This window comes from Penaeus chinensis, chromosome 25 (assembly GCF_019202785.1).
Source record: "Penaeus chinensis breed Huanghai No. 1 chromosome 25, ASM1920278v2, whole genome shotgun sequence".
Taxonomy (NCBI): Eukaryota; Metazoa; Arthropoda; class Malacostraca; order Decapoda; family Penaeidae; genus Penaeus; species Penaeus chinensis.
The window spans coordinates 2,419,780-2,432,279 of NC_061843.1; the positions used below are offsets into that span (position 1 = coordinate 2,419,780).

Consider the following 12,500-nt stretch of genomic DNA (forward strand, 5'->3'; position numbering starts at 1 on the left):
CAAGCAAATGATACATGTACATTTATAAAACCTAAATGCAACATATGATACATATTTATATATAAAAAATTTGGAATAATAATAATAAAAAAAAGCTATGCATTATTTTTTGATATGCATCACCACAGACATGCAATTTATATGCAATTTAAAAAATAATATTCCAGTATACAATATTGATAAGCTTTAAGTTCTAAAGAATTAAGGCCTCACTTCCAAATACTATGTTGTCAGTCATGCATAATAATAGTTACATTTGTTCATGTTATAACACTACCGACACATATATAATGATGAGTAATGAAAAATCCATGTCATATCAAATTAATCCTAGCTCTCCAGTTGTACTGATGAACTAATACATCTCATATACAATAAAGTAAAGGTTGCACATTTTTTATATGTTAATGTTAATAATACAACTATTCTAATCTTTCCTCCTCACTTATGAGTCTGACAATGTCTACAATCAAATCACATTCATCAAATGCATTTCAGTACACGTTAAAAAATAGTCAAAGATAGGGGGGGGGGGGCTTTTTTTTTTTTTGCAAATGAAAGTGATTCTTGAGGCTACTTCTTCAAACTTCAGGAACGACACATGCCCTATAATGTGCAATGCTGCTGCAGACATTGATGCATTTACCGAAGGAAAAGAAATCTATCCCAATTTGTTAAAGTGATACTCTACTTGAACTCATTAATTCTTTGACTGAGAATAACTTTAGACAACACCTTAAACAGCCATCCAAAACTTATTATCATTTCATATCTGTGGGGGAACTAAAACCTAGTTTAGACCCTGCATTATGCTCTGATTAAAGACATAAAAGAAACTCTCTCTTCTAATACTGGTTATTGTCTTCTATTCTGACTCAAATCCCTTTCTGTTTTGATACGTGTATATTCCACTGTAGATGAACCTTTCAAAATATGCATGAATATATACTTCTAAGGGAATTTCATTGGACTTCCTGTGTGCATAAGTGTTCAAATTATAATTCAATGGAAAAATATACTAGTTTGGCTCAACTGAATTTCAGCTTTCAATAAAGGAAACTGAGTTTTAAGATTGTCTTGCATATATAACAATCTATTGAAAAATTTCAGTTTCTGCAGTTACATTTACAAGTGGAAGGGTTTAAGAATAGACACAAGAAAAAATCAGTAAATCCATTCATTATTGCCATGATATGTTACCATCAGATTGTCGTCATGAATTGTCTATGCACACACGAAGGCTTTCCAGTTACAGAATACCTCTAACCCAGGCATTTTAACACAAACCTTGTTGACTCCAACGACACTGATGACAACACAGCTCATTCATGCTCTTCTTTATTAATCTTCTTTCCTCTCTGGTGTTTGCTGTGATGGTGGTGGTCGTGATGTCCCTCACCTCACCTAGAGAGTGGCTGACACTGCTGACAATTGTCCATCAGTTGTGGTTGGTAACGCTCTACTTGGATGGTTGTGTGGTAGATGTGATGGCGGGTTCGAATAACCCTCTGGGCAGCCTGCAACACTGTCTCTGGATCCGTGTCTCCACCTACAAGGAAATGGGGTTCTGATTATGTGGGGGTTTGCATGTTACTCAAAGTTTTAGTGATGTTTAGTAACAAAACTGTTGTAAAAGAAAGAACAAAGAAAAAGAGAAAAAATGAGAAAGGATAAAAAAGAATCAATTAATATATCAAAGGAGCTGACACTGATGTGGGTGAATAGCTGCATCCACTCACTTCCAGACATAAGGGTCTCTCATGGTGAGCTGCCAGGCAAGTCTTTAGCCCATCTCTAATTCCTCATGACAGGTCTGGCCAAGATGCCTAAGCCAATACTTACAAGGACTTATGGGCAGGATTATCCACAGGGAAATAAGCTATGTGCATATTAAGCCTGATTTGGCATTCCTGGATTGTACAAGTAACAGATCTTATGTGGTCAGTATACAGAATTGCTGTTAGTCCAATAATCCTTTTTGGAATTCCCCTATGTCTCAAGAACTCCCAGAATGATTCACAATGCACCAACTCAATTGCCTTCTTCAGGTCAACTTAACTCAAGACAGCATTCCAAAATGACTCAAAACACTAGGATATGGTTTACTGTGGACTTGCTGGGAGAGAATCCAGATTGGTCCAGTCTCTGCTGTCTCAGATATGTCTCTGAAAAATGTAACCAAGAACCTGGTATGCTAAGCAGTGTGATACCATGGTAGCTGCTGCAGTCCTACTGATCCCCTTTCCTCTTCCAGAGAGGGATAACCATACCTTTCAACAGGTTTGGGTGAATGGTACCAAACTACCAAGAGCTACAAAGGGAGTGGGGAATGGGTATGGGTATAGGGGGGTGCAGCTGGAAAAAAACAGGCAAACCATGCCATATTTACTTCCTCAAACTCCTTCCTACCCACTGACAGCAAAAACAATGTGGGAAAACAACCTACCACATTTTGTGAGCCATCTCAGATCAAACATGAAAATCACAAGTACACTAATTTGGTTGCTGTTTTTTTTTTCTATAAAGATTGAAATACCTAAAACAATACATAAAAATAATCATAATAATAAATATAAAACAAGATAAATAAATAATATACTCACTAATAGCTATATGCACTGCACATGCATTCTTATCAAGGGTAAGTGCCCACACATTGAGGGAGTGAACCATCTTTACTCCAGGAAGGGCTGTGAGGTTCGCTGACACTGATGCGTAGTCAACTCCCTGTGGCGTGCCCTCCATCAGGACATGAGTTAGGTCCTTCAGGATGGGGAGAGTTGTGATGATCACCAGGACGGAGAAGATGAAGGTGCATATGGGGTCAGCAATCTTGTACTGTGGCTGTTTGGGGTCAAAACAGAAACATCAAACCATAGCTCTTCAAATTCCCATAATTTCTACTAATGTATGTAGCAACAAATACAAAGAAACAAACTACAAAAATGTATAACTAAATGATTACAAAAAACAGTTATCCTGGTACTTACATAATATCTAATAACGTATGCAGCTATCAACACGCCTATACTCTGAATCAGGTCTCCCAAAACATGAATGAAAGCTGCTCTGACGTTGATGTTGCTAGATTGTGGTTCGTTTCCTTGGGCTCTGCTGGGTCTGCGCCCATGACTGTGACCATGGCCACCAAGACCTCCGTGACTATGGCCATGTCCCCCCTGCCCCATGTGGAGGACTATGCCGAGGCTGAGAGAAAAAGGCGGCAATTGAGATATGAGATGACATGAAAAGGATATATGAATGTGCATTATTACGATCATCAATTACAAATCTCCTTTTCCACTAATGGAGGATGACTGGAGAAGAACAACAACAAAAATCAGTCATTATTTGGATCATGTACGAATGCTACTTCCCCTCCATCTTCACTTCAATACTTGCTGTTTTTCTGCAAGTCATATTTCACATGAATGTGGTATGGTTACTGTTATACTATGGTGGGAACTTACATGATGTTAATGACGACACCCAGAGCCGAGACAATGATCATAGTGTCTGCCTCGACTTCGAAATCCATTGAGATGACTCTCTGGACTGCGGCAAACACCAGGATACCAGTAATGACCCAGATAATGAGGACACTCACCACTGCACCCAACACCTCTGTGGGATGAAAATATGGTAAAGAGGATAGGAACAATATGGAAACAATATAAATAAAAAATCTTTTAACTCTTTGTCATCGTGATCGTGCCTACAGTCAGCTCTTGACCAGATTCTGCCAGGCCATGCCTAGCGGTGTTTTAACAAACTGCTTGGTCTGCGGAGTACTGCTGTATGTGGCAGCAACGTGCTTGAGTGCTTTGATATAGGAAGCTCCTGCACTCAAAGTCATCCTGTTGTCATTAATCTCCAGTGTAGTAATTTTATTTTATTTTATTGAAATTTTTCTCCCCTTACTAGACATCAACCTTAAAAATTGCTTCCAGAAGGATTTAAATGACTTACACAGCAAGAAGAAATAAGAGTGCACGTGTATTTAACTACCTATAAAAGGTGGTATACAGCACTTGGAGAACGGTGCAAAGATCACTATGTCGCCCAAGCACTCAAATTGACATTGCAAACCAAGGTGAACAAGGATATAAAGAAGAAAGTATGCCTTGATTCCCCAACAAGTGGACTCCATGCTGGGTATATGGATTGAAAATCAGAGCCACTGCAATGTTCCAATGAGCCTTATGACAATACAGCACAGGGTAAAAGCACCTAGTGAAGAATAAGGAAATGGAAAAGATCATAAGGAACAGACTGTACTGCAGCTTGCAGAGCTTTTCCTCCATGTGGATGCAGCACTTAACATAGATGATACAGAACTGAATGTTGAAAGAAGTTTGGGAGTTATGCAAAATGTCAAAGAATGTTTTTGCTATAATAAAGAACTAAACAAGCCTGATATCTCTGTGAGTGGCTACCTGTGCTCCCCTTCAATGTCACTCACATAGCTTTTGTCCAAACACATTAGTGAGCCCTGTATGACAGTCTTGTTTTACTGAATATAATCATTTACATAAATTCTCATATCTCTGAAGGGGTTTTAATTAACCTAATTCAATTATTTTCATACATATTGAAAGTCATGAAAACCATGTGGGAGGTTGGGGATGTAACTTATTTTATCTTTAAAGTTATGTAGGGGATAATTGTCTTGGTTTATGTTATTTCATATTACAGTACAGATTCTGGTGCAGAACTCTACTGTAAGCCAAGGACTGCTTATGCAAATACTTAACAGTTATTCAGATAGAACTGAATAACTGTTAGGGGAGACCACATTCAGTTTTAAGATTTGGCCTCCTTGCTTCATTCACTATCACCATCATTTCTTATTCTGACCCCATTCTTATAATCCTCCTTATTTCTTTATCACTCCCTTTCCTTAATTTCTTTCATGTAATTCCCATTCCTTTCTCCTTCTTTCTATCAAACTTTATCCTCTCTTTCCGCTTCTTTTCCCATCCCTTCCCTCTCTGAGTGACATTCCTTGCAACTCTTCTTATCCCTTAATTCTTTTTTCATTTAATTTCTTTTCCTCTTCTTCCTTTGTTCCCTTTTCCCACGCCCATTAGCACCCTCTCCTTACACACTCACCTGCTCTGTAGTACCCAAAACTCATATTTTTTGAGGCTGGCTGACGAGAAAGGTAGATGGCAGCAAGTGAGACGATGAAAGACGTAAGGTCGCTGAAGAGGTGGGCTGCGTCTGACATGATGGCTATGCTGCTGGCCAGGTAGCCCCCCACAGCCTCAGCAATCTGTAGATGAGGAATGATTTAGATGTAGGGGGGAGGAAGGAGGTGGCTGTCTATTTTGTAAAATTTTGGACTTGTAATAGCTGTTGAATATCTGCTGTTTATGAAAGTTACAACAGACTGAATTTACAGTGTAGTATAAACCAAGGACCTCAAGAAATGGGAAACTGGGTTTATGGTAAACTTCTGAATGGAAATTTCAACTAAACATGAAATTGATGTGTAATCCAAGAAATCTTGACATAGACGAGTTCCCAAGTTTTAGACTATGCTATGAATTCAGTCTATTGCAACTTTCATAAACCCAAAAAGATGGAATATGTAAGTTACATACCATGAAAAAAAAAAAAAAAAAAATCTCACCACCTAATCTATGATGATTTTACTGCATATATTCTAAAGTAATGTACAAGCTAATATGGACACTATGCTACAAATTCAGTTTATTGCAATCTTTATGTAACTGAAAAGATTGAATATCTAAACTAAAGAAAATGATGAGCCAAAGAGACAAAAATTAAGAATCTACGTATATCTTATCTATTAAACCTGCGGTGACTTTCTCACTCATTCTATATAGGAATGTATAAACTAATATGGAAAAATATATAACATATAATTGAAAAGCAGAAATATATAAGTTATGAAAGATATAAACTGAATGACAAGATGTATTTCTCTCATAGGTAACTGGATGAACAGCAAATAGTGGTGTGAAATTACTCGTCACAAAGGAGGAAGGATATTTTCTGAAATAATGCCTGCATGGGACAGCTTTAACTGACAAACATCTTGGGGTCATTATTTTGACTACAACTGTAAATGATAAGGATAGCAAGTTTTTAATTATAAACATGACAGGAACTGGCTTAATGACTATGATAATAATATTTGATACTGATTACAATAATGTTCATAATATAGTAAAAGAAGCCCATTAAACAGGAAGGTTTTTGGAATACCATGGCTGCCTTTCCCTTAACAGACATTCTGGAATATCTGCCTGCCTTTTAAGAGTAAAAAAAAAAAAACACTTAAATTTTGCTCTATGTAGCTGCAAAGCTATTATTTGTCGTCATCTAAAGAAGTAAAGTTTTTACCATAAATATTGTAGTCAAGCAGCATGCTAACATGAGCTGTGTCATGGCACGTCCAGAGGCTCGCTGACTAGCTCGGGGCATGTGACAGTGATCGGCAGCCGCTGCTGTCGTTGGCCCCAAGCCTGCATGCCCGTTCTCGGCTCCATCTTCATCCTGGGGGACAAAGGAGAAAACGTGTACTTAATATATCATTTACATGCTTCAAATAACTTTTGAACTTGATTTCCTTGGCTGGCTGGTACTCTTTGGTGGAAAAGCAGATGGTTGAAAACTTGTGTTAGACTAAAGAGAGGAGGAGTAGGATTCTAAAGCAGTTCCAATATATCTACATAAACAAGAATTATGAAGGTCAGCTAAAAATAGAAGAGAGAATAATAATAATAAGAAGAAGGGAGAAGAAGAAGAGAGAAGAAGAAGAGAGAAGAAGAAGAGAGAAGAAGAAGAGAGAAGAAGAAGAGAGAAGAAGAGAGAAGAAGAAGAAGAAGAAGTAGAAGAATAGAGAAGAAGAAGTAGAAGAATAAGAAGAAGTAGAAGAATAAGAAGAAGTAGAAGAATAAGAAGAAGTAGAAGAATAAGAAGAAGTAGAAGAATAAGAAGAAGTAGAAGAATAAGAAGAAGTAGAAGAATAAGAAGAAGTAGAAGAATAAGAAGAAGTAGAAGAATAAGAAGAAGTAGAAGAATAAGAAGAAGTAGAGGAAGTAGAAGAAGTAGAAGTAGAAGAAGTAGAAGTAGAAGAAGTAGAAGTAGAAGTAGTAGAAGCAGTAGAAGAAGAAGACCTCAGTATATAGGCTATATAAAAAAAAGAAGGAAACACGAGATATCAGTAAGTTTACAAGAAGTGCAGTAAACAAGTGCCATGTTCTAATAGTAGCATGAAAAAGCAGTTTCAGTTCTAGATATAAATTTTTGGGTAAATATAAAGCAAAGGTGTTTCCCGCAAGTGGTATGAGAAAAGGTTACTGTGTGATTATCTCTTGCTCTGTTTTCCCTTGGGGGAATCTTGGTTACAATATGGTAAAAAGCACAAACAGCATCTCTGAATAGTTTGGATTATGGTTTAATAATAGGGAAGCTTGAAATAATGCATGCAAAGAGAAGGAATTGTTTTTGGACTTATAACAGGATGCATATTATCCCATGTTTGCCTCTAAATAGAAGGAAGATGGAGGAGGAAGAGGAGGAGGAGGAGGAAGAGGAAGGAGGAGGAGAAGAAAGAAAGAATCGGATTTTGAATGAACGAAGCCAAATCGCTTGTACCACAACATAACCATTTTCAAAGGCTGTCCTTGCTAAAATCTCAACTTTGCCACAAGGAAATATTTGCATTTACATATCTTTTCCTTTTGTCTTTCATCACCCTCTTTGTATGTGTTATAAATAAATTCACTCTATACAACAAATATATATGCTTTTAATAGCACTCACACACCCCCTCCCTCACACAGGTCTCGGCAAATTAAATCTCCCAGGTCAACTGTAACATGCCCAAGTTAAAGCAAGAGGTTACTAATATTCATGAGATAAAAAAAAAATCAGAATTCCTAAGACAAAGGCAGTCTTGCAATTCATGAGCTAAGTCTTATTACTGATCAGTATTTCTATCTGAGGAATGTTGGTCCTGCTGTTTTCATCCTGTTTATGTAGTCATATACTTTACTAAGGAGAAATAATAATACAAAATACTTTGGTAAAACAGAATACTTAAAATAATTCAGGTACACCAAAAATTTGCAACTAATAAGATATTCTACGGATTTCACGAGCAAGCCACTCCGCCTCTTCCACTTCTCTATATTTACCGTGGATCCCACGTATCCAAAAGTCCAACATTTCTAGAGAGAGCATTATGAGGAGAGAAAGCTAAACAATGGGCAAAATGACAAAATACCAAAATCCCCCCCCCCCCCAAATAAAAGAAAAGAGGAAAACACACACAAACCAATTTTTCCAATAATTCCAATTAACCCATTGGATCTAGGTGCCTTGCTGACTGTATGCATCCCAAAATCAGAGAATTAGGCTAATTTGAGTGGTGACTCTCTTGAGTGTGCGGTTTGTAGGGCTGGTCCATATAAACACTCACGTACAGTGTCAAGACTCCTTGCCTCTCCTTTACAATGTTATTATCTTTTTCTGCATAATGTTTTTTTTTGTCTTTTGTCATTTTCCAAGATTTATATTTGTCATCCGATACTCTGTTTCAAGATGGCAATAGACGGTTTTCCATGTCAGACTCCATATCATCTCTCTAGATAGTCTACAACTCTATGCAATAACAATAACAATAAGTAACATTTTGTAAGTAACACATGCTAGAGCACCAGTCACGGCAGGCAGGAATAGGATCCCCCTCCCTCCATATGTGTTTTATTAAATTATTTTTTATCTTTGTGATCCCCAAAGATGCCTAACAAAATACACCAGGTGACAAACTTTGTGAAATTCACTGACATACAATCCCACATTATCTGAAATCTTGTGTGGAGGTTTCATGAAAGAGGAAACATCCCTGTCCACAAACCCTACATACTTTAAATGTGTTAAAATGTCAGATGGATATCAATCCTTCTATTACGGCCCATATCCTAAAGAAACAAAACCCCTTCTCCTTCGGGAGGGGCCTGTGAGAACCATACAGCATTGCCTTCATGAGGACTTGAGTAATGCTAAAATATGTTCACTCAGAAAAAGACTGCTTGTTGCACCAGCAAAAAAGCAGAAGAAAATCATATTTGAACCATATTCATGTTGACAAACGTGGAAAGATATAATCGAAACCGGTCAAATACATCTCTTGTACTGTGAACACATTCATTCTCATTCATACCTTTTCTACAAGAATCGTATTTACCAAGTTATATAAACATTGGAAAAATTTGAGGTTTGATGAAGCAACATCTTTAATGCATGATAACAAAGGAAAGAAAGTGTGTTGGCAACATGGCATTGATCCCATAGGTGAAAAATCCTTTGTATTCAGCATAAAATATCCAGTACTTAATGGTATGGTGATCCTTACCTAAACACGAAATGGTAGACTAAGAACACTACTACCTATTTATAAACGATTATCCTGAAACATAATCCAATGAATCATGAATCAGGAACATGCCTTTGAATGCCTTTTTATCTACCTTTATTGTTATAAAAGCTTGTAAAAAATCTCAGGCAGGTTATTTTTCAGAATAACACAACTTTCTAAATTCATATAAAATTATCTAGATCACTACAGAGCCACTCCTAGCAATTTTTGTCAGTAGTTCCAGAAAATTTGTCATATGTAAGAAAATGCATGTTTTGAAAAGTTACAAAAATTCTGGAACTACTTGCATGGAAACAGATATACCAATGAAAAAATGAGAATAATCCAAGAGCTACCTTAACAATCAAGTCAAATTCCATTTTCAAAAACTGCAAAATGTCCAAAACTTTCCCACATTTGTTCACATAAATCCTCTGTAACAGTTGTTGTAAGTGTCACTTGTTTCTAAAAGGTTATCTACACAATTTGAAAGGTTGACTGTTAAAAATAAATGGTAGACCGTATATGTCATATCTCGAAATAGCAGGAAGATAAATGAACATGTTTATTCGACTTAAAATGTTTGTGTAAACCAGAAGAACAAAGAAAGACCTTGAGGTAAATAATATAAAACAAATTTGAAATAAAATATGAACTTCTTTAAAACTTTTGTAGTATTCAGAGGTCATGTATTATCAGTGATCACAGGATTAATGATTTGAAATGAAATTAATTAATTAGTAAGAAAGAGAAATGAAGAATATCAAACTTAAATATATCAGAAGTGGGTAACCTTGAAAGATTTCCTGTGTCTGAATGTCAAAGGAGTCGTCCTTATTTGCCCAAAAAACAATGGCAAAAATTCAGGCAGGAAGAAAACAAGATGAAGAGGAAAAAAAAAACAGATGAGGCCGCAATACATGATGGGGCACTTGGCTTATACATGACTAAAAAGGATCCTAACTTTACTTTGTCAGTTCCAAAGACAAAAGAATGTAGGAAGACAGAAAGAGACAAAGCACCTTTTCTCACATTTTCTGTGCACAAAGCATGTTTTCAAGCATCTTTAAAATCCCATCTGTCATTTTGATCCCATTCTATACCCTATTTGGCCAGGGAAGCAGAATTCCTCCTACGTTAAAAAGGTAGGGGTAGCTGGGAGGGGTAAAGGCCTCAGGCACATTACATAACAAAACAAAAGGTGCGCGGGGTGGGTGGGAGGCCTTAAAGACACAATACAAGGTCCGAGTACGCCTTACCCCAAAGTGACTTACACGCAACAGAGGAACATCATCACTATCCTCAAGGGAGTCTCCAGCTGACACAGGATGTCCTTGGTCGCCTAGGAAACGCGTCTGAGAATTCCTCGGTTGCTGGAGCCTCTCTATGCCGGATAAATTCTCGCTCCCTGAGACATAGGAGGTTGACAGGAAACTAGAAGAAATGGTGCGACATCGAGTACAAAAAGTCCTTTTCACTGGATGGTCCTCCTCTTCTACCGACTCGTCTAGGACTGAGATTCGTGGCGTGACGGCATCGAGGAGCTTGTCGTCTAGGACACCATCGGCCTCAATCGCGTTTGTGGCCTCGTAGTCGTCATTTTCGGAGTTGAGCGAGCTGTCGTCTCTACTCGGTCTCTCCTCCATGTTTACACTGCCCAGGTGACTATAAGCGGAGGAAACCTTGGGAGAAAGTTGCTCCTCCCAAATAACAGGATTCGATTTTTTTTCCTGGCTTTAATCTCATCCCTTAAAGGTTTTGATTCTACTTTAGACCCTGAACAAGAGGATTTCGAATCTCTTCCACAGCTGATAGACATGGATATTTCGATTTTTCTTTCCATATTCATCCTGTATAAAGTCTCATCGATTCCTTTTATGCTACCGCTTTTATAGATAAATAAATTACATCTATTGAAGAAACGGACCCAGAACATCTAGTGATCACAAGAGCATTCCGATACTATTCTGATTTTCCAAATCTGCTCGACGCCACTCGAGCGCCAGTCTTTTGTTTCCCAGCTCCTTATACTTTTTCGCTCGCACCAAATCTACCGAAAACATCTCAACCTCCGTCACCGCGTTGACCAAAAACGTCTCTTCCGTCACCATCCTGCATTACCATCCGTTACCCGAGCATTATCGCGAAACAAGAACATCGAGAGGAGCGATAAAAGAGGCGAGAAGAGGCGAGGAGGAGTGCGCACGCCCCGCAACCTCCGCCATATTGGATCCCGGCGTTGCACACGGCACTCAAGGTGAGTCGTTCGCGGGGCGTTCGGATTTATCAGGTCACTCGGGGTCAAGGGGTCAATGCCACGCTGACACGACCTCTGCCCGGGTCCTGGAGCTCGTGGCGGGCGTGTGGGCTGACCCTTGGAGGATGGCCGGCGCCGTCGCGAGGCCTTAAACGCATTATAAAGCACCTTTTGCCAAGGCGATAGAAAAGTGGGAGAGAGGGAGGCTGTGTCGAGATCACACGTTGGGAATATTGAATGAAAATATTAACGGGCAGCGGTTTTCGACGATTCACGTGAAATGCGTTGGAGGCATGGTCATTTTTTTTTAAATCTAATTTTCCCCCCTCGTGTATTGTAATCGAAGTGTTCGTAGGCATTTCAAGTCGCATCAACCTATTTTTATACGCAAATATACGCTATGTTTCTCGTCCCCCTCCCTTTAAGGCACATTTTGATACGAATCGAGAGGGAGTTTGTGTCTGGAATGTGGTTGACAGTTGCTTATTGTAAAAGAAAAAAAAAAAAAAAAAAAAAAATAGGCGAGAGAAATGACATGGAAAAATGTGATAAGTTTTGTATGGTCCAGTGGGGCATATGTGCATATTCGTGTGTATATATTCATATATATACATAGCTATATATACGTGTGTGTGTGTGTGTGTGTGTGTGTGTGTGTGTGTGTGTGTGTGTGTGTGTGTGTGTGTGTGTGTGTGTGTGTGTGTGTGTGTGCGTGCGGATTTATTTGCAAGCGAAACAACACACACACACACACACACACACACACACACACACACACACACACACACACACACACACACACACACACACACACACACACACACACACACACAAAGGGAGTACGCAAAA

At 38.4% G+C, this 12,500-nt stretch overlaps 2 protein-coding genes across 5 annotated transcripts in view; one reads left to right on the plus strand and one right to left on the minus strand.

The window, feature by feature from the left end:
- Window positions 1-94: 94 nt before the first annotated feature.
- The window catches only part of LOC125038505 (zinc transporter 2-like), a 49,259-nt gene continuing 36,853 nt past the window's right edge, over window positions 95-12,500 (minus strand). For 2 of the 4 annotated variants that reach the window (XM_047631984.1, XM_047631983.1), the window contains exons 2-7: window positions 6,373-6,525; window positions 5,113-5,275; window positions 3,471-3,624; window positions 2,991-3,207; window positions 2,604-2,844; window positions 95-1,549 (exon numbers count right to left, since the gene is read on the minus strand). In XM_047631984.1, the coding sequence (XP_047487940.1) occupies window positions 1,401-1,549; window positions 2,604-2,844; window positions 2,991-3,207; window positions 3,471-3,624; window positions 5,113-5,275; window positions 6,373-6,525 (1,077 nt within the window). In that variant the 3' untranslated portion in view covers window positions 95-1,400. Of the gene's footprint in view, window positions 1,550-2,603; window positions 2,845-2,990; window positions 3,208-3,470; window positions 3,625-5,112; window positions 5,276-6,372; window positions 6,526-10,653; window positions 11,176-12,500 lie in introns of those variants that run through there. The other 2 variants (XM_047631982.1, XM_047631981.1) reach the window with 2 other exon arrangements.
- Window positions 11,455-12,500, plus strand: part of LOC125038506 (zinc transporter ZIP10-like) — a 36,028-nt gene continuing 34,982 nt past the window's right edge. Inside the window, exon 1 of the mRNA XM_047631986.1 lies at window positions 11,455-11,651. The gene's annotated coding sequence lies outside the window, so the exon portion shown is untranslated. The remainder of the gene's footprint in view (window positions 11,652-12,500) is intronic.